The sequence below is a fragment of the Lithobates pipiens genome, unplaced genomic scaffold (assembly GCF_037356315.1).
Source record: "Lithobates pipiens isolate NorthernLeopardFrog02 unplaced genomic scaffold, aLitPip1_a1.2 Scaffold_13, whole genome shotgun sequence".
Classification (NCBI taxonomy): domain Eukaryota; kingdom Metazoa; phylum Chordata; class Amphibia; order Anura; family Ranidae; genus Lithobates; species Lithobates pipiens.
In genome coordinates this window covers 27,568,192-27,594,207 of record NW_027507718.1, presented here as the reverse complement: position 1 = coordinate 27,594,207, position 26,016 = coordinate 27,568,192, and the positions used below count along the sequence as shown (strand labels likewise).

Here is a 26,016-nt window from a genome sequence, read left to right as displayed (position 1 = left end):
TCTTTTTTTTTCAACCTTGCCAACTATGTAACTCCTCTACAGCTGGGCTGTCTTCATGTATTTCAAGGAGGCCTGCCCTCTGCCAATCCTAGTTTGGGGTGTTTCAGGGAGTCCTGACCAATCCCCGACAGCTCCACTTCTTTATAAAATCCTCTTGAAGGAAAGGGAAGGTGACAATGGAGTGATGCTGTCTGTGAGTCACAGCTGCTACTCTGAGCCACTCCCAGCCCACACAGATCAAAACCAACAGAAAAGCTAGGCCTGCCTAAATTTAATTGCACTCTCCAAAAATCTTACCTCCTAGCACCTACCTAAGTAAAGGGTGCTACACGAGCTAGAAAGTAATACATCTATTGCATTCAAAAAGTGACATTACAGTATAGGACACTCCCCAATACTTTGACTCTTTAACTTCTTCTCCTACAAGGATCTCCTCCCCAAATGTAGACACTTTTCTCCCAATGCAAAGAACTTGGAGCACCATTTAAGCACTATAAGCCTCCCCGTGCAGTCCAAAGTGCTTTGCGCTTCCCACCCCCCAGTAACCTATGTTTTTAAATTTGTGCCATCACTAAACCTTTTAATATCCAAACTAAGCAACCTTAAAGTGGAACTAAAGCCAGCAACCTATTTTCAATATCAATTACCCAACATATAAAATTCTAAAACATTACCAAAACCAAACTCTTTGCAATTTATGTATATTTTGCTATAAAAATGCTGCAGGTTAGACAAAGGCCTTTTTATTCCTGAAGCAAGCACCATCTTTGAAAATTCGGCCATCTCTTATAGGTAGCTTCATCTGCCCACAGTGTTAACGTTGCAATGCTCATAATTAGTACTGACGGTTGAGTGAATTGTTCTTTTTATTAAAATAGTTTTAACTGTTCTAGACTATTGTGGTATTTTAGTTTATTCTTTCATATACATCAATCTTTGGGAGAGCTGGTTACACGTGAAAAGTGGAGGAGGGAATGCTTTCACTGGTACCTAATGGGCCTTTGATTTGTTTGTTGTAATTTTTTGATTCATTGTATGATGCAAATTATATATTTTTTTTATATATGTTATATACACTGAGTGGAACACTTCTGGACACTAATTTTATTTTCACCATATATGCTTTATTTAATAGTAGTACTGCATATTTTGCTTTTAAACTGTGTATCCTGTGTTTTGCCAAATTCTTTGGCATGTAAGACCATTCTAAGATATGTATTTCAAATGTGCATCCTGCTATTTACTTCAAGTTTTATTTTAAACACAATTTTAAGGAGAATCTGTCATATTGTACTGTATAAACATGAGGTATATTTTGTTTCTACAGACCTTCAAGTTACAATGTCATTCATTTCCGAGTTTCTGAGTCAAGCCTGCTTCTTGGATAGCTGTTCGGACCAAGCCACTGTATGTATATTCAGAAATTAGCAAAATTTAATTCATATCCATTACCATTATAATAATATATCTGTGGTAGTAGTAGTCACCAATTATTGAATTAACACATTTAAAAAAAAAAAGTACATTATTCCTGGCACATAGATGTCACTTCAGTGAAAAGAGAAAATACAGTGTCACTGTTAAACAAAAAAATAAATAAAAAACTTCTCGACCTTTAAAGCGGGAGTAAACCTACTGACTTTTTTTTTTTTTTTTTTACACCTGCAAGGTAAAAGGCATATGAAATATTTACCTTAGAGTGAGGCGCGGGCATCTCACTTGGTCCACGTCGAGGGAGCTGACATGTTCCCTTGGCGTGTCTTCGGTGTGGGAGTTTTCTTCCCGGCAAGGTCCGGCGTCTGCCGGACTTTCAGCCGAGAATCCCCTTTGCACATGCGCCGCTGAAGTCAACGGCTCATTGCGAGGGGATTATCTCCTAAACCGTACAGGTTTAGTAGATACTCTTTTTACCTACAGGTAAGCTTTCTTCTAGGCTTACCTGTAGGTTCAAGTACAAAATTTAACTATACAACCGCTTTAATGAGCTAGGTTGGAAAAGGAAATGCACGTCCAGTTCAACCTTTCAAAAAGGGCATCATTGGAGCGCCTTACCCCTAATTCATCCAGGGGAAGTCAAAACGACCTATATAAAGAATGTTCAAACTCCTGACCCCGAAAGGTAATTGGCCACCCAAATTTGCTTAGAGGTGTAGTGCCTTTTACAGTGGAACCTGTGCAGTATTCTCGAGGAATCATAGAAAATTGGTGGAAAGGTCCTTGTAACATAACAAACAAAATAATATATAGGGGATCACAGTAAGAAAATTGTACAATAATTTCCAGGAATAGTGAAGCCCTAAACCCAAAAGGAGCTGCTGGTTTAATTGGGCTTACCATTACCTTCTTCTCGATTTGTGTCTAGGGGTTTCCCGTGGTAGACACCCAGTAACTTTAGAGACTGAAGACAGATCAGAATGAAGGGATTTTTATTGCAAAAACTTAGACAACGAACAGTCTCTTTAAAATAGGATCAGAGGGTTAGGAAGGAAGTTCAGGTACTCTTAGTGTCAAAGTCAATAATGAAGGACTTGTTTACTTTGACTAGAGAGAATAGCCATTCACAACTGGATGTTCACTCAGGTTGGATAGTCCCTCTCTCACAAGGCCTAGCAGCCAAAAAGGTGCTTTACTTAGGAACAAGTCTCTGCCACAGACGTTGTAGTAGAACTTCAGGAAACTAAAACTTGTGGAACACTCGTGTGATACCTGGATCTTTCAGCCAGCTTGGTGATACCCATGAGACAGGATTCACTTGGGTACTTCAGCTCCTCCAGGTTCTTGCTAAGAAGCCAACCCGTACGTGGCTTTCTTCTGAAGAGTCCTCCCCTGGATAGCTGCAAAGTTACTGGGCCTCTTCATCTACCGGAGACTGCACCGGACAGCCTTGGAATCCCTCTTTAGTTTCCTTGCCTCGGGCTAGTCAGCTCTGAGACAAGTCAGGTAGATCCGCACCCCAGGCAATAGCCTTCCTGGGGCTGGTCAGGAGGACCAGGACCATGGAGTCAGAATGTACTTCTGGACCGGAACCCCGAACAACGTGACATCCACATCTTAAGTACCTTCTCCCAGAAAGCACAGCAAGAGTGACACTCCCACTGGGCGGTCTCCGAGAGAGAGTAAACTTAAAGCACACAACTAGACGGTCACATGCCTGCCAGAAGAGACAGTGCCCCTTGTGGCCAGGCTGAACATCCTGTAGTCCAGTCAGACTGATGCTGAGGTCCAAATTTAGAACAATTGTACCCAAACCAAACTACAGTTCAGGTGTAACATTAACTTTCAAAAACACAGTGCGTGCTCTTCAGGAAACAGCGCTACAATAGTTTAATTGAATAGGCACAAGTAAATCCTACAGATGACCTATCATTTGTACAGACAGTGCAACTGCAAAAAAAAACTCATCTAAGGGACCCATTTCCAATCCTTGTGGGTCAGGTGGATGCTGGTACCTTCTCCTTCTGTCACATAGAACTGGACATTGCTCCCAACAAGGGCATAGGGGGTGGCAGGTAGTCTTCACGATCTACCTATTCATCTATCTTTCTATCTAACCTAAATAAATAATAGGTAACATATGAATAACATTGATTATCTTGAAAAAGTTAATGCTGGTTCTGCCGACGGATTGAATTGTTTAGTTATAGTGAATCAGTGGCTGCTCTAGGCTTGGGGAAAGGGTTAAATGTTTCTAGCTCAGTTCCTGGGCTTTTGGTCCTATCCAGCAAACCTGTGCTATAAAAAAAAATGGAGACGGCGGAGGGCCAGGGTTCCTGGTTGCCAGGGTCCAAGGGGTTTCAGATTACCAGTGAGTGGAAGCGTTTAACACGAAAGGCACCAAGGTTTTCAGATATCAGCAATGGACAGTGCCGTTATGGACTCGCCTCACAGAGGTATACTTGAGCTACTACACTACTCTAGTTAGAGGAAAGATGTTGTTCATATTGAACTGTTCTGCCATGCTTCAGTAAAAGTTACATTAACCGTTATGATACTGGTATGAAGTTATTAAAAGGGGTGCATGTTGTTTTTGGCGTAGCTAAAGAACTTGGGTCTGTAAACGCACTAAGGTGTATGCAGTACCAGCATTATAAAAAAGTTAACTCAGCAAGACTAGAGGAAAGTAGTTGTCATAGGTTACCAAGTGAAGGAACAAGCTACAAGCAATTAGTCAATAAGCGTGGTACCTGGGAAGGTGACAGGTCCTCCGGTAGTGAGGGGGTCATTGTCTGGCTCCTTCCCTTATGGTCATTATCCAATAGCATTTGGATTCCAATCCGTTACAGATATCTATGGCCTGGTCATGAGATACTGGGAGGGAGTCCACATTAGGTCCGTACTAGGTACTCAATGGGGCCCAATTATTTTACTGGGAGTGAGGTACACTGGAGTGGGCACAGGCTCAACACATTCCACCTAATGCAACATGCAGTACATCAGATATAGTGTGTAGTGTGTTTTCATCTTGCATTGATGGGCACTCCTGAGCCCTCCATTCTTTATATAGTGCACTGCTGAACTTTTCACTTTTCACTCTCTCTTCTCATCTTAACATTTGGTAGTCATATCTCAAAAAAATCTAAAGTATCTTAAATTTTTTTTTTTTTTTTATGTCATGGATGAAATGTGAGAAATAACATGTATAGCATACAATCATTCCATAACAAATACCACATACACTGCATATATAATTTGAGGAAAATATGCTTATAAAATAGTTTACCATTTGCCAATAAAAGTCCCCAGATTTCATTTTCAAGAATTTGGTCACCTTACAGTAATGTGACCAGTTAAAGTCACATGACCAGCTCCCCTCCAATGATGAAGCTCTCGTGAATTTAGACTCCACGAGGCACTGTTGACCTATCACAGCATTTTTATAAATGAGTTGTTAAATGCAAGCTGTGGTGTGCCTAGTGTACCAACATACTTTCAGCTGTTTATTTCTTATGTACTAATATATTTTTTGACCTTTTTTTTTTTTTTAGCAACAAGTTTCTGGCGGTCTTCAAGCAGCTCCATCCTATGATGCATCTGCAGATGTCACTGCCTTAGACAAGGCCATTAAAACCAAAGGTATTTATGGTGTTGATTATTGAAACTTGTAAATGTACTATGTCTAGCGCTAAGGTAATTATAGCATTCAACAGTCTTTTTATTTTATTTTATTTACGAAAAAAACTGTATATGCTTTAGTATTTTACCACTAACTATGACCTTTCTATTCTTTAACTCTTATAATTTAACCCTTATGCGGCGTACACACAATCGGAATTCTAGTCGAAAAAAGCTCTGATGGTTTTCCCGATGGAATTCCGTTCAAGCTGTCTTGCATATACACAGTCACACCAAATTCCGATCGTTTAGAACGCGGTGACGTACAACACGTACGACGGGACTAGAAAAAGGAAGTTCAACAGCCAATAGCTTCCGTCTCGTAGTTGAATCTGAGCATGTGTGATTTTTGGCATGTCGGAATTGCATACACGCGATCGGAATTTCTGATAGAAAGTTTTTCCATCTCGAAAATTGAGAACATGCTATCATTTTTTGTCTGGCAGAAATTCGGACAGCTATATTCCGATGGAGCATACACACGGTCGCAATTTCCGATGAAAAGCTCTCATCTGTCTTTTTCTGGCCGGAATTTCAATTGTGTACACGTGACATAAGCCTCCATTCACACTGTTGTGATGTGTGATATGATTTGAAAGTTCATATTGTGCACTAGTTGCCCATTTCCTTGAGTCTAGACTTTTGTTAAATAAAGTCACAAGCCGCAATGAAATTGACAGTGCAAATTGCACTGATGTGCGGCTTTGAAATTGCACCAAAGTAGTGTGCTTTCAAATCCATCCCGGTGGGAATGGGGAATTGCCAATAGTAAACCCTTATGAGTAAATTCTGACACTTAAACAATCCAAGCCCATAAATAAAAATGTAATATAAATTACAGTTTGCTAGTCCTTAGACATGGTGGCTCACAACCTTTTCAGCTAATTTCACTGATCTTGCCAGAAATGTGGGGTCTTTGATACTTCCTGGGAGCGGAACAGAAAGCACAACCTTCCTTTTTATATTGGCTTTTGGAATTTACAAATGTAGCAATTTAGAAATCAGATGAAAGGTTTAGTGCTGGAAAGCACTTACTTTGTGATAGATAAAAAGTGCATTTTATATATATATATCTATATAGATCAGATGAAAATGAGGGAGAGAGGGACATTGCTCCAAATCAGGGACAGTCCCTCGAAATCAGGGACTGCTGGGAGCTATGCATTGGGGCAGCAGCATTGTTATTTGGGGGAGGGGAGTGTTGGATTCACTAGCAGGTTTAACTTCGTTAGTACATTGAAACCAAACTCCAGCTCATACTTCAAGCAGTTTATAAACTTTTACCCCAAAAGGAAAAAAACAATTGTAAGCACCCCTGGCAATGGTAAATACTTTGTTTGAAAAATAACAGATGTACTGGCTGGATCACCAGGTGAAAATAAAAGGAAAGCCTAAAGAAAAATAATGCAGCCATGAAATATAAGAATTGGTAAGCTGCAATATGTTTGCTTATGGGTTTAATACTGCTTATCACTTATCATCTGAACTATCAGTCCAACTGCTGGAAGTCTCACACATGAGAAGTATCTTTGTCCAAAGAGCAACGCCAAATTGGTGATCAACCATTTACAGACCAGCTCATATAAAACGCTATGGGAAGTATTTATAAACAACCTGCTGAGCTATTCAGCCATTGAAACTGCATGTACGTTTGTTCTGTATGAATGAGGCAACCGTGTATGTAATTAGACTATTTCCTCTCCAGGTCAAATGGTTTTTATTCATACGGATCGGAAAAATACTGCATTAAGGCCAATAGATGGAGCTGAGGAGCATAGTAAATAAGTCTATATCTTGTGATCATTTTTAGTTCCAGATAGTGGCCATAATGCAGTATTTCTGCCAATTTTTCTCTAAGGATGAAAAATATTTAATCTTGAACTTGGGGGACAGCTCAAAAATGCTATAGCTCTGTATAAATGCTTCCAAATCCAACTAAATGCATGTATTTTTGTTTGTTTGTTTTTTTTTTTTTTTTTTTTGCTTTTTTTTTTTTAAGGTGTTGATGAGGCAACTATCACCAATATTTTGACAAAAAGAACTAATGCACAGCGCCAAGCCATAAAGGCTGCTTACCAAAGTACAACAGGAAAGGTATTGTACCAATATAGTAAATGAACAACAATGTACGTATGTAAAGGCTTTGCTTTCCATTTTCTCTTGAACACCGCAAACATCATAATCCTGAACATAACTTGTTCATACATTATACAATTTTCCTTTTAGATTTACCAAAATCGTATAATATGAAGTCAAACCTAAACACTTTCAATAAGTAATCAGGCAAGCCCTTGCACTACATAGTTGAAGGTAAATCCTAAAGGAAGTTGAACAAGAACATTGTATAAAGTATGGCCAGCCTTATGCCCCATACACACGGTCGGAAATTTCAACGGAAAAAGTCAGATCGGATTATGTTGTTGGAAAATCTGATCGTGTGTGTGAGCTCTATTGGACTTTTTTTCCGTCTGAATTTTGAAGTTTGAGAGCGGGATCTAAAATTTTCCCACAGCAAAATCCAATCGTTTAAATTCCGATCGTGTGTAGACAATTCAGACGGACAAAGTGCCACGCATGCTCAGAATAAACTAAGAGACGAAAGCTATTGGCTACTGGCCCGTTTATACTCCCGACGTATGTGTTAGACATCACCTTGTTCCGGACTATTGGATTTTCTGACAACTTTGTGCGACTGTGTTTATGCAAGACACATTTGGTCAAATATCCATCGGAAAAAATCTGACGGATTTTGTGGTCGTTATGTCCGACCGTGTGTATGGGGCATTACTCTGTACTCTGAGTTAGGACAGTGAACACAAACCCACAACCAGATAAAAGAAAATGACTCAACCTTTTGGGCTCCACTGATATGTAGTATAACCTAAAGGGCCTAAAGGGCCAGTAAAAAAAGGCAATATTGGGTATTCAGCCTCTTACAGTCACAAAGTTCTGTCAGTTGTGGTAACCTACAACCTCCAAACAATTCCCTAAAATTTAAAGTGAGCCAAGAAATGCTGGTCAAGTAACACTGTGGTTTATAGCAGAGAGTACCAATCGTAGGCAGATTGATCGGACTATATTGGTTCCAGAGCTGATTATTGGAATGCAAAAAACAAGGTGGTATATTTCTGCAATGAGTTTAAAAATTCTACTTGCGTCTTAAAGTGGAAGTAAACTCCTAATGGGTTCTATTTCCTTTTTCCCCCTACAAAGTAAAAGCATAATGGGCTAGTATGCATCGCATACTAGCCCATTATGTGGCACTTACCTGCAAACTAAGCAGTCGCTGTCCCCGCTGGAGGCTGCAGCCATCTTTGCCCCTCTTCCTTCTGGAACCATGGACTCCGGCTCTGTGGCTGACTGGAGCCGCATGATATCACTGCCGTCAGTCACGGCACTTGACTGAAACGGCACAGAGGTCCGTTTCTTCACAGCACATGCGCCAATGACCTCATCAGAGCACTACAAGGTAGCACGTTTAGGCCGCGTACACACGGGCGGATTTTCTGCCCAACTAAGTTCGTCAGACAATCCGACAGACAGTCCGTTCAACTTTTGAATGAACGGACTTGACCACACACGATGAGCAGACAGTCCGCCGAAAGCTTGCGCGATGACGTGTACGACGGGACTAGAAATTCGACGTCCAATACACTGCAATGCAACCTTCAGCGTGTAAATCCTTTCTGAGCATGCGCCATACTTAGTCCATCCAACTTGCCTACACACGAGCGGACTGTCCGCTGAAACCAAGTTTGGACGGACAAAATTACGGAAATTCCGAAAGACTTAGTCCGTCAGACTGTCCGCTGAAAAAGTCCGCTGAAGCCCACACACGAGCGGATTGTCCGCTGAAACACAGTTCAGCGGACTAAGTTGGGCAGACAATCCGCCCGTGTGTACGTGGCCTTAGGCTATATTTCCACTACCATTAGGTAAGCCTTATTCTAGGCTTGCCTATAGGTAAAAGTGACAATCTGGTTTAAACATTTTTAAAACTTCCTTCCTTCCTTCCAGCAAGGAAAAAGCACCAGCTGACCTCATTAACGCACACCCTGCTCTTGTCCTCCTACCACCTCAGGTGCACGGTTTTCCAATGCAATCACATATCACCTTTCTCAATAAATATATAGCCATCAATTTTTTTATTTTTTTTTATTTCTATCTTGCATAGATCACTAATTTGGCAGAGCGTGCAGGAGCTGAGTGATCTCAGTATATGCAGATAGAGCTGTAGTACTGAAAACAAGAGAAGCGTGTCCTGGAAGTTACGTAAGCTCACCACACACCCTACACAATCTAATTGTACAATCTCCTTTTAGATGTAGTGCAAGGGCTTGCCTGATTGGATACAGAGTGATTTGGATAGATAGGTGTGTCCCATTATATAGTTTTGGCAAATCTAGGAAATCGTACAGATTGTAGAGTATGGCTACCTTTTTATACACCTAAAATGAACTAGTTGAGCTTTTGGTGACATTAACCAGTTGCCGACCGCCGCACGCCGATGTACGTCGGCAGAATGGCACGGGCAGGCATAAGGGCTTACATGTACGTCCCTTGCCTCCCGCGGGTCGGGGGCCCGATCGGGCCCCCGCCCGGTGCCTGCGGCGGTCGGTATTCGTTCGGGAGCGATCCCGGACGAGGGGACGGCCATTAATTCATGGCCACCCCCTCGCGATCGCTCCCGACGAATGAAAATGCTCGGTGACATCACTTCCTCTCCTGTAATGTAAACACAGGAGAGGAAGTGAAGTAATCTCTCCTCGTGTCGGTCTTTTTCGTTCCGGCACGGAGGAGAGAGGATCGGTAAGTTGCACCCAACACTACACTTACAGTAGAACACGCCAGGCACACTTTTCACCCCCCTGATCACCCCCAATCACCCCCCAATCACCCCTGCCCCCCCCCCCCAGTCACAGTGACACCAAGTGCATTTTTTTTTTTTTTTGCATTGGTGTCATTTGTGACTGTAATAACTGTTAGGGCAGTTAGGGCTAGCCCCCTTTAGCTCTAGGGTGCCCCCCTAACCCCCCCAATAAAGGTTTAACCCCGTGATCACCCCCCGTCGCCAGTGTCACTAATAAGCGATTTTTTTCTGATCGCTGTATTAGTGTCACAGGTGACCCTAGATAGGCAGGTAAGTATTTGGGTTCGCCGCAGCTTTTTATAGCGTCAGGGACCCCCATATACTACCGCATAGCCCCCTGATTGCCCCCCAGTTAACCCTTTCACCAGTGATCACCATATAACTGTTACAGGTGACGCTGGTTGGTTAGTTATTTTTTTTTTTGTTTCAGGGCACCCGCCATTTATTACCTAATAAAGGTTTAACCCCCTGATCACCCGGCGGGTGATATAAGTTTTTTAGGGTCAGATAAGGCCTGCGTCGCCCCAGCGTCAGGTTAGTGCCAGTACCGCTAACACCCACGCGCAAAGCATACACCTCCCTTAGTAATATAGTATCTGATCAGATCTATATTAGCGTTGCCAGCATTTTAGGTTTCCCAAAACGCATTGTTAGCGGGATCAGCCCAGATACCCGCTAGCACCTGCGTTTAGCCCCTCCGCCAAGCCCAGCCCAGCCCACCCAAGTGCAGTATCGATCGATCACTGTCACTTACAAAACACAACACACATAACTGCAGCGTTCGCAGAGTCAGGCTTGATCCCTGCGATCACTAACAGTTTTTTTTGTAGCGTTTTGAAACAGTCGCTGACAGGCTAGGTGCTTTTTTACCTGTGAGTCTCACTAGTGTACCCCTAAATTTAGAGCCCAAAATGGCAAAGCGAAGGTACACTAGTGATGAGGCCTACACGTTTCTGAGCATGACAGATAGTGAAGAGGACGTCACTCATCTGTCAGATTCAGGCTCAGAATTCGATCCTGTAGAGGACAGCGGCTCCATGACAGATAGCTCTGACGACGGAGATGAGGCCGCTGCTAAGAACAGGTGTGCCCAATCCCGTATGTATTCTGTTGTTGAGGTGCAGGAACCGCAGGTCACTCGTATGGAGCAGAGACGTACTAGAGCCGCTCATCCTTCTGGTGAACTGGCAAGCACCAGCGGCCTAGTACACCCTGGACCTACATCCAGCACTGCAGTAACACGTGGTGACGTGGCGAGTCCCATAAGTGCAGTTCAAGCTGGCGAGGTGGCAAGCACAAGTAGTGTCCCGCTGCCACCAAGAAGACAAAGACAGGCCCGTCGTACCCATAGTGCCCTTCCTGCAGAATTCGCCAATCCTATTTGGGTGCCCACCACTTCTGCAGAACCCGTACTTCCCCCATTCACTGGCCAACCTGGCATTAACGTGGAAACAGTTGATTTTACGACACTTGACTTTTACTCACTGTTTTTCACCGAAGATCTCTTTAGATCTATTGTGGACCAAACCAATTTGTACGCTGCTCAACACATCGCCACTATTCCCCAGTCCGCCCTTGCCAGACAATGGAAACCAGTTACGGTTTCCGAATTTAAAATCTTTCTGGGCCTCTCCCTCAACATGGGCATAACCAAAAAGAGTGAGTTGCGGTCATATTGGTCCATTGACCCAATTCACCATATGCGCGTGTTCTCTGCTTCCATGTCCAGGGCACGATACGAGATGATTTTGCGGTTCATGCACTTCAGCGACAATGAACTCTGTCGTCCTCGTGGAGACCCTGAGTACGATCGGCTCTACAAAATTCGGCCCCTCATAAACCACTTCAACCAACGTTTTGCAGCCTTGTTTACTCCCGATCAAGTTGTCTGCGTTGATGAGTCCCTGATTAAATTTTCTGGTCGCTTGTCATTCAAACAATACGTCCCCAACAAGCGTTCCAGATACGGGGTCAAGATGTATAAGCTCTGTGACAGGGCCACAGGCTATACACGTAGTTACATGGTTTATGAGGGAAGAGATAGTCACGTAGAGCCGGAGAACTGCCCTGACTACATAGGAAGCGCTGGCAAGATAGTGTGGGACTTGGTGTCACCCTTATTCGGAAAAGGGGTACCACTTGTACGTGGACAATTATTACACAAGCGTGCCACTGTTTAGTCACTTGTTTGATCATCAGATTGGAGCATGTGGCACCGTGCGACCTAATCGCCGGGGCTTTCCCCAGCGGCTTGTAGAGTCCCGTCTTAGGCTGGGGGAGAGAGCCTGCTTGCGCAGTAATAATTTGCTCGCTATGAAGTGGAGGGATAATAAGAATGTTTTCGTTCTTACCTCCCTTCATGCAGACACGACGGTCCAAATTTCTACGGCGACTGGTATTGTGGAGACACCCCTCTGTGTCCACAAATATAACCTTAACATGGGAGGGGTGGACCTCAATGACCAGTTGTTGGCGCCGTATCTAGTTGCCCGTAAGTCCAGACGCTGGTACAAAAGTGTCTGTTTATTTATTCCAATTGGCTATACTGAATGCTTATGTACTACACAAAGCTTCAGGACGGACTGGATCCTTCCTCAAATTCCAGGAGGATATCGTCAGAGCCCTTCTGTATCCAGGCGGTGCTCCACCTCACCTTCCCCTACCAGATGCAGTAAGCCGGCTGCATGAGAGGCATTATTCTTATGTCCTCTCGAGTACCCCTACCCAACGAGCTCCCCAAAGAAAATGTCGTGTCTGCAGAAAGCGCGGATTTAGGCGTGACACCCGTTCTTATTGTCCCCGCTGTCCTGGCAATCCTGGTCTTTGTCAGGGTGAGTGTTTTGAACGCTACCATGAACTAGTTGAGTATTAGCGTAGGGTACAGCATTGCACAAGCTAGGCACACGTTCACAGGGTCTCCCAAGATGCCATCACATTTTGAGAGACCCAAACCGCTGGAACCGTTACAACAGAAGTGTTAAAGTTACATAAAAAAGTGTTGAAAAAAAAAAAAAAAAAGTAAAAAAACCAAAAAAAAAAAAAAATATATAAAATAAAAAAACCAAAAATAGTTGTCGTTTTATTGTTCTCTCTCTCTCTCTCTATTCTCTCTCTATTGTTCTGCTCCTTTGTACTGTATTCTATTCTGCAATGTTTTATTGTTAACCATTTTTTGTTTTCAGGTACGCCATTCAGCTGTAGCGTGGATTTATTTATCTTGACAGCAACAGCGTTTGCTCCCACGATACGTAAAGCCACGACTCCAGCGCTGTCGGAGGTGATTTCACCACCACAGTTAAAAAAGAGCATATATGCCGAAGCATGGGGGCATAAGGGGTGGAGGAGCGTTTTTGCTCCTAATGCCACGTACATACAGTCAAAATTCCGACGGAGGGCTTGCCCGTGGAAAAGTTTGAATGTATGTACGCGGCATAACTTTTTTGCGGGAGGATGCCCCCATGCTTCGGCATATATATATTTTAGGCACAGATTGTGTTAAATGTGTTATTTTTAGCGATTTTTTTTTTTTTTTTTTTTTTTTTTTTTTGTATTTGCTTTGCAGGTATGGTAAGTCCTACTGTTATACTGTAATGTTACTTTGTTTTATTGTTAACCATCATTTGCTTAGCAGGTACGCCATTCTGCTGCAGAGCGGATTTATTTATCTTGACAGCAACAGCGTTTGCTCCCATGATACATAAAGCCGCGACTCCAGCACTGTCGGGGGTGATTTCACCACCACAGTTAAAAAAGAGCATATATGCCGAAGCATGGGGGCATAAGGGGTGGAGGAGCGATCTGCTCCTACCTTTTGCGGGAGGATGCCCCCATGCTTCGGCATATATAAATGGTGCATGTATGCCCACCATTAGAAAGTGGGTGGATGAAGGGTGGTATCTAATGGTGGGCATACCCACCGATCAATATTTTTTTTTCGTTCAGCCCACAGGCTGCATGAAAAAAAAAATACAATATATGCCCAACCAGTTCCAGCAACATACTGGTATGTTGCGGGACTTTGAGTGCTTATACCAGAATGATGCCTGCAGGTTTAGGTATCATCTTAGTATCATTCTTTTCAGCCAGCGGTCGGCTTTTATGTAAAAGCAATCCTAGCGGCTAATTAGCCTCTAGACTACTTTTACAAGCAGTGGGAGGGAATGTCCCCCCCCCCCCCGCACCATCTTCCATGGTTTTCTCAGGCTCTCCTGTCCCAACAGGGAACCTGAGAATGCAGCCGGTGGTTCCGCCAGCTGACCATAGAGCTGATCAGAGACCAGAATGGCTCCAATCATCTCTATGGCCTAAGACACCGGAAGCTACGAGCATTTCATGACTTAGATTTTGCGGGATGTAAACAGCGCCATTGGGAAATTGGGAAAGCATTTTATCACACCGATCTTGGTGTGGTCAGATGCTTTGAGGACAGAGGAGAGATCTAGGGTCTGATAGACCCTAATTTTTTTTAAAAAGAGTACCTGTCACTACCTATTGCAATCATAGGGGATATTTACATTCCCTGAGATAACAATAAAAATCATAAAAAAATATATATAAATGAAAGGAACAGTTTAAAAAAAAAATAAAAAAGCAAAAAAAAAAAAACACCCCTGTCCCCCCCTGCTAAGGCGCAACGCGGAACACAAGCGTTGGTCTGGTGGCATATGTAAACGGCAATTGCACCATGCATGTGAGGTATCACCACGAAGGTCAGATCGAGGGTACTAATTTTAGCAGTAGACCTCCTCCGTAAATCTAAAGTGGTCACCTGTAAAGGCATTTAAAGGCTTTTAAAAATGTACGTAGTTTGTCGCCGCTGCACGTTTCTGCGCAATTTTAAAGCATGTCGTGTTTGGTATCCATGTACTCGGCCTAAGATCATATTTTTTATTTCATCAAACATTTGGGCAATATAGTGATTTTTAGTGCATTAAAATAAAAAAAAGTGTGTTTTTTCCCCAAAAAATGCGTTTGAAAAATCGCTGCGCAAATACCGTGTGAAAAAAAAAAATGAAACACCCACCATTTTAATCGGTAGGGCTTTTGCTTTAAAAAAACACTTCATGTTTGGGGGTTCAAAGTAATTTTCTTGCAAAAAAAAATATTTTTTCATGTAAACAAAAAGTGTCAGAAAGGGCTTTTTCTTCAAGTGGTTAGAAGAGTGGGTGATGTGTGACATAAGCTTCTAAATGTTGTGCATAAAATGCCAGGACAGTTCAACACCCCCCCAAATGACCCCATTTTAGAAAGTAGACACCCCAAGCTATTTGCTGAGAGGCAGGTCGAGTCCATGGAATATTTTATATTTTGACAAAAGTTGTGGAAAAAATACATTATTATTATTTTTTTTTTTTTTTGCACAAAGTTGTCATTAAATGATATATTGCTCAAACATGCCATGGTTATATGTAAAATTACACCCCAAAATACATTCTGTTGCTTCTCCTGAGTACGGGGATACCACAAGTGTGAGACCTTTTGGGAGCCTAACCGCGTACGGTACCCCAAAATCCAAGCACCACCTTCAGGATTTCTAAGGGTGTAAATTTTAGATTTCATTCCTCACTGCCTATCACAGTTTCGGAGGCCATGGAATGCCCAGATAGCACAAAATCCCCCCAAGTGACCCCATTTTGGAAAGGAGACACCCCAAGCTATTTGCCGAGAGGTATGGTTAGTATTTTGCAGACCTTCATTTTTGTCACAAAGTTTTGAAAATTGAAAAAAAGAAAAAAAATATACATTATTTTTTTTTTCTTCATTTTCAAAAACAAATGAGAGCTGCAAAATACTCACCATGCCTCTCGGCAAATAGCTTGGGGTGTCTACTTTCCAAAATGGGGTCATTTTGGGGGGTTTTGTGCTATTTTGGCATTTTATGGCCTTCAAAACTGTGATAGGTAGTGAGGTGTAAAATCAAAAATTTACACCCTTAGAAATCCTGAAGGCGGTTCTTGGTTTTCGGGGCCCCGTACGCGACTAGGCTCCCAAAAAGTCCCACATATGTGGTATCCCCGTACTCAGGAGAAGCAGCAGAATTTATTTTGGGGTGTCATTTCACATATGCCCATGGCATGCGTGAGCAATATATCATTTAGTGACAACTTTGTGAAAAAAAAAAAAAAAAAAAAAAAAAAGTTTGTAACTTTCCCGCAACTTGCGGCAAAATATAAAATATTCCATGGACTCAACATGCCTCTCAGCAAATAGCTTGGGGTGTCTACTTTCTAAAATGGGGTCATTTGTGGGGGTTTTGTGCCATCTTGGCATTTTATGGCCTTCAAAACTGTAATAGGTAGTGAGGCGTGAAATTAAAAATGTATGCCCTTAGAAAGCCTGAAGGCGGTGCTTGGTTTTCGGGGCCCCGTACGCGGCTAGGCTCCCAAAAAATCCCACACATGTGGTATCCCCGTACTCAGGAGAAGCAGCAGAATTTATTTTGGGGTGTAATTTCACATATGCCCATAGCATGTGTGAGCAATATATCATTTAGTGACAACTTTGTGAAAAATTTATAAAGTTTGTCATTTTCCCGCAACTTGTGGCAAAATATAAAATATTCCATGGACTCAACATGCCTCTCAGCAAATAGCTTGGGGTGTCTACTTTCTAAAATGGGGTCATTTGTGGGGGTTTTGTGCCATCTTGGCATTTTATGGCCTTCAAAACTGTGATAGGTAGTGAGGAGTAAAATGACATATGTATGCCCTTAGAAATCCTGAAGGCGGTGCTTGGCTTTCGGGGCCCCGTACGCGGCTAGGCTTCCAAAAAGTCGACCACATGTGGTATCCCCGTACTCAGGAGAAGCAGCAGAATGTATTTTGGGGTACAATTCCACATATAACCATGGCATGTGTGAGCAATATATCATTTAGTGACAACTTTGTGTAAAAAAAAAAATAATTTTTTTTTTTGTCATTATTCAATCGCTTGCGACAAAAAAAAAAAATATTCAATGGGCTCAACATGCCTCTTATCAATTTCCTTAGGGTGTCTACTTTCCAAAATGGGGTCATTTGGGGGGGTTTTGTACTGCCCTGCCATTTTAGCACCTCAAGACATGAGATAGGCAGTCATAAAATAAAAGCTGCGTAAATTCCAGAAAATGTACCTTAGTTTGTAGATGTGACAACTTTTGCGCAAACCAATAAATATACAGTTATTGACTTTTTTTTTACCAAAGACATGTGGCTGAATACATTTTGGCCTAAATGTATGACTAAAATTGAGTTTATTGGATTTTTCTAATAACAAAAAGTAGAAAATATCATTTTTTTTCAAAATTTGCGGTCTTTTTACGTTTATATCGCAAAAAATAAAAATCGCAGAATCAGTCAAATACCTTTTAAAAGAAAGCTCTATTTGTGGGAAGAAAAGGACGCAAATTTCGTTTGGGTACAACATTGCATGACCGCGCAATTACCAGTTAAAGCAGCGCAGTGCCAAAGTGTAAAAAGACCTCTGGTCATTTACCAGCAAAATGGTCCGGTCTGAAAGTGGTTAATAAACGCCACCCCAAAAACAGAAGTAAATATATTTTGCCGTATGAAGAAACGAGCGACAAACTCTGCAAACCGCAACACCCCAAAATTTCCCGCGAGCTACTTTGCCACGTGTAGCATAGCCCATTGAAACCAACAGGCTGTGCTATGTGTGTTGAGGGAGAAACGCGTCAAACATGTACTCCCACTACACTAGGCATGAATGGGACCTGAAAGTGAAATTGGTGTGTTTACACGAGAACAACAAATCTCTATTTCCCCTCTATGCATTTCAGAATTCATGGCAAACCACACAGAAAATGCCTGCGGCCATACGTTTCAAAACTTGTGGGAAATTTGCATCATGCTTTCGTTGTCGTTTAAAGGCACCCCAAGCTTGGATAGTGGGCGCATGCTCTACAGCAAACTCTCTGCAAATACACCAAAAAAGCACTGTAAAAATGCACCACGCTCCAAATGTTCTGGAGCTTCTTTGGGGGAATTTGTCACTCATAGGGAAGTCCATTCAAGTGAATGAGCTGCCATATGCATTATGAGCAGAAACTCTCAAACACCCCCCCCCGAAAAAACGCATGCAGGAATGTGAGTCCCTACAACGCAGAGGTGTGACTGGGCCTGACAGCTGAGTGTTTACATCCACTCCCTTCTATGAACTTGTATAAAGGGGGTCATACACTATACAATTTCCTTTAGATTTACCAAAGCTATGGAATGGGAGGACCCACCTGAACAATCTATTTAATTTATATCCAATCAGACAGGACCTTGCACTACATAGCTGATCTAAAAGGATATTGTACAATCTAATTATACTAAGTGGGTAGAAATAAGAGGAGATGGTATAGTAATGAGCGAGGTGTGGTTCAGATAGGGTGCCCTATTGCACCCTCTTTTGTGATGCAGAAAGGGTGTGAATGCAGGAAGTGATGGAATCTAAAAACATTTTAAAAAATCCAAATGGATACAGTAGATGAAGTAAGATGAGGTAAGTGAGAGATAAGTGCATTGTTACAAAATGCTTCTATTATGAAAAGTGAAATTCTACCCGAAAAGGTGAACTTAACCTTTAGGGGCAAAGAAGAGTAAGTGTTAGGATGGCAATAAGTATTGGGTAATAGGAGTTGGGGGGGGGGGGGGGGGGCTGGGTGCTTACAAAAAAAAAAAATTGCGTTTACTTTGCCCTACAATCCTGCTTTGGGCTCTTAGCATTGAAACAAATTTAGCACTTAAAATAGAATTATGGGATTTGTGTTTTTTTTTTTTTTAGGAATCATACTTGCCTAGGTTGATGCAGCATCAGTTTCCCACCAACTCCAATGCTGAGAACTGAGCGATCAAACACTGCTGATTGCTCAATTCTCAGAGCTCCGTGAGCAGAGAGCTGGTGACTGTCAGACAGCACTGTCTGCTCTGACCTTACTGGAGCACTGGGCTGTGGAGGGGGAAGGACTGGCCATCTCGGGCTCTCAGCAGCTTGCTGAGCCGGGTGGTGGTCCAGGCGTGTGGGCGGATATGGCTCTGTCACATCAGCTGACAGCAGGCTTCAGCCCGCTGTCTGCTGAAAACAAGTCACAGGAGTGCAGAACAAACTCCTGATTCACAGGAGAAGTACAGCCAAATGAGCTTTGCCTGTACTTGGTGGGCGGCACAGTGGTGTAGTGGTTAGCACTCTCACCTAGTAGTAAAAAGGGTTGCTGGTTTGAATCCCAACCACAACACTACCTGCCTGGAGTTTGCATGTTCTCCCTGTGCCTGCGTGGGTTTCTTCCGGGTTCTCCGGTTTCCTCCCACACTCCAAAGACATGCAGGTAGGTTAATTGGCTTCTGTCCAAAATTGGCCATAGTATATAAACCGGGGCCTTGGATTGTGGGCTCCTTGAGGGTAGGGACCACTCTGAGTGTGTGATGTAGAGGGATAGGGACAATTGTAGACACCTCACTCAGGTTGAACTGGATGGACTGGTGTCTTTATTCAACCTTACTATGTACTTCTCCTTTTAACCGATTTCCAGTACATTACAAGCCTGCCTCGAGGAATAAGGCATTTTATGCTGTACCTGCTTTGGTTGCCGCCCTGTAATGAAATATGCTCGATTTGTTGTCACAATCGACACATTGTCTGTTTGCTTTTGCTAAATAAACACACTGTTACTTGGCATTTTTGCAAACCTACTTTGATTCAGTATTGGCTTACAAATGCATTGTTGAATCCTTGTTGCCATAAATCCTGATCCTTTGGCTCGAAAATTCACTGACTTTTTAGACTAGTGTTTTTTTTTTTCTATGATCACTTGCATACAGTATAGTATTTAACTTGATGAACAGGTTTTGACTATGCCCAATGTATTTCTAGCCTTTGGAAGAAGCTCTAAAGAAAGCTCTTTCTGGCCCTTATGAGGAGGTTGTTTTGGCCTTGCTGAAAACTCCAGCAGACTATGATGCAGAGTCCCTGAAATATGCCACTAAGGTAATGTAAACACTGCAAAATGACTTATCATATCTGACTTGGCTAGAGTAAATAAATAATATATCATATCTAATTTAGCTGTACACATTCCAGAAGATCAGTAGATACAGGTTCTCAGTCACACTGTACAATGTTAGTTTACAGATAAAATATGTTTTAAATATATGTTTATATTAATTTTTTTTAATATAGCCCAATTGCTACTTAAAATAAAAACCTTGCATTTTTGTTATGAACATTACAAATGTAAGTGTTATTTGTGTGTGTGTGTGTGTGTGTGTGTATGTGTATATATATATATATATATATATATATATATATATATATATAACTATACATTTTTTTTTTTTTTTTTTTAGGGACTCGGAACTGATGAGGATACATTGATTGAAATTTTAGCATCAAGGTCAAACAGGGAGATCCAAGCCATAAAGATAGCCTACAAAGAAAGTAAGTATGCAAGGTAAAGTCTAGAAAAACTTCAGCTCTATTTTTGTTTGCTGAAAGCCATTGTTGATGTGCTATTCATATTACTGTCTGCTTTACATTATATTTTTAGCCAAGGTCAGATTGGTTGATGCTATCTCTAGTAGATCTCTGCAGGTTGTGCACCAATAATGTGTAAAGACAGACTATTGCAAAAATATGATTTATTTGGCGATCAGTTAAAATGTTGGACTCAGAATATATACAGTGGGGCAAAAAAGTATTTAGTCAGCCACGATTGTGCAAGTTCTCCCACTTAAAAAGATGAGAGAGGCCTGTAATTGTCATCAGGGCCAGGACAAGGGGTGGGCAGGAGGGATGGCTGCCCCTGGCGCAATGGTTTATTGCAGGGGTAGGGGGCACCCTGACCCTAACCCTAAGGGAAAGGGGTGCGTAATTTGGCGTCTTTGCCCTGGGCACTGGATGACCTTGTCCCGGCACTGATTGTCATCATAGGTATACCTCAACTATGAGACACCAAAATGTGGAAACAAATCCAGACAATCGCATTTGTTTGATTTTTGAAAGAATTTATTTGCAAAATATGGTGGAAAATAAGTATTTTGTCAATATCTAAAGTTTATCTCAAAACTTTAATATTACGTTAAATGCGTTATATATCCTTTTGTTGGCAATGACAGAGGTCAAACATTTTCTGTAAGCCTTCACAAGGTTGTCACACATTGTTGTTGGTATGTTGGCCCATTCCTCCATACAGATCTCCTCTAAAGCAGTGATGTTTTGGTGCTGTCGCTGGGCAACACCGACTTTCAACTCCCTCCAAAGGTTTTCTGTGGGTTGAGATCCACCACTGTGAACCTCTTCTCATCTGGCCCATCACTGTACCCCTCTGCTTTTCTGTCCCACTGCTGAAGCCCCTTCTCATCTCTTCCACCACAGTACATCCCTGCAAATCTGCCCCACTGCTGTACCTCCTGCTCTTCTGTCCCACCTCTGAACCCCTTCTACTCATTTTCCCCACCACTGTACCCTTCTGCTCATCTGCTCCACCACTGTACTCTCTTCTCATCTATGATATGTGTGATATGCACAGTGGTGAAAGGAAGCAGAGATGAGACACATATACCTGTTCTGGCACTCGTCCTGCTGATCCACCTCTTGCACCCAGCCCAGATGCTTGTCACATACAAGCATATGGAATGGATGCACAATGATGAGCTCGGGTCAGGGGTATTTTCTGAAAGCAGTGAGCCTGTGTGCAGGATCATAAGTTGGGCCCCCGCAGCTGAGAGAGTGAGGCACTCTGCACCACAGGAAAAATTGGGTGTAAGTTTCATTGCGCTGAATACTGGCTGTGGCTTAAAGGGACACAGAGTGCAAAAGTTCAGGAATAATTTCAACAAAGTTCCCAGAAGCTCAACAGTAATTCCACAAACTGTCACCTGATTGTGGTTTTCTCAATCACAGGGAAATCCCTTCTCTCTGAGCTTGGCAGTGGCAACCAAGCGAGTAGTTATCTTCCTCCAGATGGTGGGCGGGGCTAGCAGGCCTGTGATTGGCTTTAGCACTGACCAATGACAGTCCTCCTTGAAACAGGGACCACCCCCCTAGCAGAACTGCACCCAATCTCTTCCCCATCACAAAAGTTGACGATCGCAGCTAAAGCAAAGAGAACCAAACAATGTTTCCCATCTTTTACAATGTGTGGGGGCACTATGCCCCCCCTCCCCAGTGCAGGTGGGGTGTGGGGAACTCGGAAATTGGAGTGCATTATTGTCTCACTGACATTTTCCTGCTCTGCTCTGCTGATGGGGAGGGGGTCGAGTGCCGGCAAAAGAGGCTTTGAGTGCGGTTTGCAACACCAGTGTCGGGGGTTGCCTACCCCTGGCCTATATTAAACTGTTGCTAACATGAAAGGGCTATTTTGTTGTGCTTGTCCACAGGTCAAGTGTTCAGTCTTCCCCTGGTATATGCTCCTGAGAATAATAAGTAGAGGTTGTCTTTTCTGTACAGCAAAAGAAACAGCCCAGATTTCATTCAGCCTTTGGGGTATTGGGGCATATTTACTAAAGGCGAATTGGTGGTTCAGTTTGCAAGAGAATTTTCCCTTTAGCTTAGTGAATGAGGTGAAGCTCTGCTGCCCTCTATCATCCAATGGGGTGCAAGCAAAAATGCTGTTTTGTTTTCTATTTTGAGTGAACAAGATTAGGTATTTGCAAAGTGAATTTGCACCACGGCCACTAAGCTAAGATAAAATTCCTCTCTAACTTAAAGTGTTACTAAACCCACAACATTAAAATCAGTCTATATATGCAGTAAATTATGTTTTATACTCACTGGAACCTAAGAGGTTAATCCTCTGTATTGTGTAAAAAGACAGTTTGATCCTGGTTTCTCTGATCCTTCCCTTTTTTCCACGGACTCATAATTTCCTGATAACACAATCTATGGAGTCAGGCTGCACATGCTCAGTTTGGTGTGTATTGCTAGAGAGGGTTTCTCTTCCTCCTTTTTTCTGGAGGATGCATGTCACCAGCACTGTCCAGAGGGTCGGGTTTCTTCCATCTCATAGGTCAGTCAAAAAACTCCTCCTACAAGCGTTAACCAGTGATTGGCTGGACACTGATAGGAGTCACAAGACTGCTCTAACTACTGATGAGAAAAGGTATTTGTCAGTTTATAGTTGCTAAAATAATTGCATTTCCATGTTCTGGGTACTGTGGGAGACCAGATATAGTGAATGCAGGGTACTGGGTTTAGTAACACTTTAAACAGCCTTTTTTCTTTTAGTAAATCAATTCCAAAGTAGCCAGGGTTCTTGTGTCGGTCCAGTTAGACTCATCCATTATTGAATTGGGGTAAGCCATGTTTTTAAAAAAAAAATAAAAATAAATACCCCTGAACAAAAAAATGCATTAATTTGTAAATGAATCGGCTATAGGTTGTGTATGATATGAGTTATATACTTGAATTATGCATGTACATGATTTCTAAGTTACTCAACCATAAAGTACGAAATAGTATGTTGAAAAGTTCCCATTTTATTCTACAGAGTTTAAGACTGACTTGGCAAAGGATATCACTTCAGATACATCTGGTCATTTCCAAAAAGGTCTGCTTGCACTTTTAGAGGTATGTTCCTCCAGATCAGTATAAACTTTTGGTATGTTAAATGTATTCATGCAGGGCTGGGTTTACCATTGGGTACAGTTGACTTGTACCTGTAACAATGAATAATGCAGTACAGTGTACAGTTGGCACCATCTAATTTAATTGTCTCCCTATTTCCTCCTCATGGGTAACATCACACTCTGAAAAAGCCTATGCATCTTGTATTGCTTTACATAAAATTTCACAAATTTGGACTTCTGACCTAAATGCACTAAAATAAAGGGCTTTCCTTCTATTCTTTTTATACATAAAACAAGTTGTTGCTGTGAACATTCATCTCACTGTTACTCTTTGTACAATTCACTTTATAAGCAATAAAATTACATATACCAGTTGGCAGCCTCTCAGTCCTATTGCTTGTTGAAATGAAGCTGTCTTGGTAAGTTATAGTGGAATTTTAGGCTATACCCAATTAATCTTAAGTACTCCCCTCCCCAACACCTATGCTAACTAACTTGTGTAAGAAAGATGTATATACAGTTTTTGCCATTTTCAGCTTGCTTTGTTCCAGTCATGTGATTTGGCTCTCCTGTTTCAGCTAGCGGTGGTTGAAGGGGAGAGGAAGTAATGCCGACCAATGGATGGGTCTTAGTAAGCCCATAAGTGACGCCAGTGTTTTCAGACATTACTAGCTGGTGCCGAGCATTCTCTCCTCTTCCCTGCAGCTGCCACAGGGGATCACTAACTAAACCTGAGCAGGCTTAAAACAGATGAGTATAAATCATTCTTGCATAGGTCAGTCTACATATGTGCAGAAAAGTCACAACAACAATATCCTGCACTCGAGGGTGATGTAATGGTGGTGGTTGAATCACAAAATCTTGTTGTCATGGAAGTACAGACTCTGGGTCGGGGGGGGGGGGGCCCAATGGAGACACTGTAAAACAAAAAAGGTCTGCATCAGCCTTGCACATTACCCAAGTGGTATCTTTAATTGTAAATATTAATAAGAAATATACTCCTAAACAAATCAATGATAAAAGCATATGGGGGTCCATAATGACCACAAAGCAACCAGGTCACAGACATGGTTCCTAGCAAGCCAGAGGACCTTCCAGATGGCTGATGCGTTTCCGGGGGATCCCCTCTTCCTCAGAGCCAGCTTAGTCGGCATACAGTATCACCCCTCACATTTTTGTAAATATTTTATTATATCTTATGTGACCACACTGAAGAAATGACACTTTGCTACAATGTAAAGTAGTGAGTGTACAGCGTGTACATTTGCTGTCCCCTCAAAATAACTCAACACACAGCTATTAATGTCTAAGCTGCTGGCAACAAAAAAGTGAGTGAATATTTATTTACAAAAATGTGAGGGGTGTACTATATGTGTTAGACTGGGGGAAGGAACATTTTTAAGATTCGGCATAGCCTTGAATTTCACTTTAATTTACACACTATTCTACTATTCTGGGTCCGGTTATAATCTGTGCCTGCAGGCTCTAGATATGGAAATAAGGTCTTGTATATGGGCATGGGGAATACATCTGTAATGCTTATTTATTTTTGTATGTGATTTTGTAACAAATTTCTCTAAATATAGAATGTTTAATGTCTTGTAGACTGCACGAAATGAAGATACCCGTGTGAATGATGAACTTGTTGATAATGATGCCAGGGTAAGACAGTGCTAGATAGTACTGTTATTTTTTATGCATTTACATTATCCTATTTATTCATTTTTTTTTCAGAAATGGTAGGCATACCTGGAGTCCTTACTCTAATTAAATACTAAAATAAGAGTAATTAGATCCATGAAGTGGCCATATTACTGTCTTTTCTTGATTGAGGTATTTCAGCTGATGCCAAGTTGATGATCAAATTAACCTGTTAGACAAAATAATTATTATTACTGTAATGCAGTCAGGCTGCATATATAGTAACTACCAAGGATTGCATTTAAATTTAAAAATCAAATTGTCTTTTATGAGCACATCACTCTTTAGGTCAGTGATTCTCAACCAGGGTTCCGTGGAACCCTAGGGTTCCTCCAAAGGTTGCCAGGGGTTCCTTCAGGATTGGGCAATTTCTGCTTCTCAGAAAAGTTCCCACTGACACCATTGATCTTTTTAGCTATCTGTAAGGAGGCAATCCTTCCCAATGTCCACAAGTGTAAGGACCATTCTTACAACTGACCATCCCACTATTGTATCATGATTTGTAAATTTCGAATTTTTAGCAGGGGTTCCCAGAGACTGGAGAACTATTTCAAGGGTTCCTCTGTGTTGAAAAGGTTGAGAAATGCTGCTTTAGGAACCAGGCATCAAGGCTGCTGTTAGCTTGTTAGTGGATAGTAATCATTGTGGGCCAATTATGTCACTATACCCAGGTTTGATTGTAGGCTGAAGCTTATCAATGGTCAACCCATGAGGAGCTAGCTTTCTTAGATATGGCACAGAGTGTGACAAAATAATTGTAAGACAAGAACAACTAAATGTTAGTAT

General features: G+C 42.0%; 1 protein-coding gene across 1 annotated transcript in view; it reads left to right on the top strand.

Moving 5' to 3' along the window:
* Positions 1-26,016, top strand: part of LOC143973983 (annexin A1-like) — a 69,764-nt gene that overhangs the window by 17,625 nt on the left and 26,123 nt on the right. Inside the window, exons 2-8 of the mRNA XM_077474933.1 lie at positions 1,328-1,407; positions 4,986-5,073; positions 7,112-7,206; positions 19,838-19,951; positions 20,311-20,401; positions 23,451-23,530; positions 25,135-25,191. Coding sequence (XP_077331059.1) covers positions 1,342-1,407; positions 4,986-5,073; positions 7,112-7,206; positions 19,838-19,951; positions 20,311-20,401; positions 23,451-23,530; positions 25,135-25,191 — 591 coding nt within the window. The 5' untranslated portion in view covers positions 1,328-1,341. The remainder of the gene's footprint in view (positions 1-1,327; positions 1,408-4,985; positions 5,074-7,111; positions 7,207-19,837; positions 19,952-20,310; positions 20,402-23,450; positions 23,531-25,134; positions 25,192-26,016) is intronic.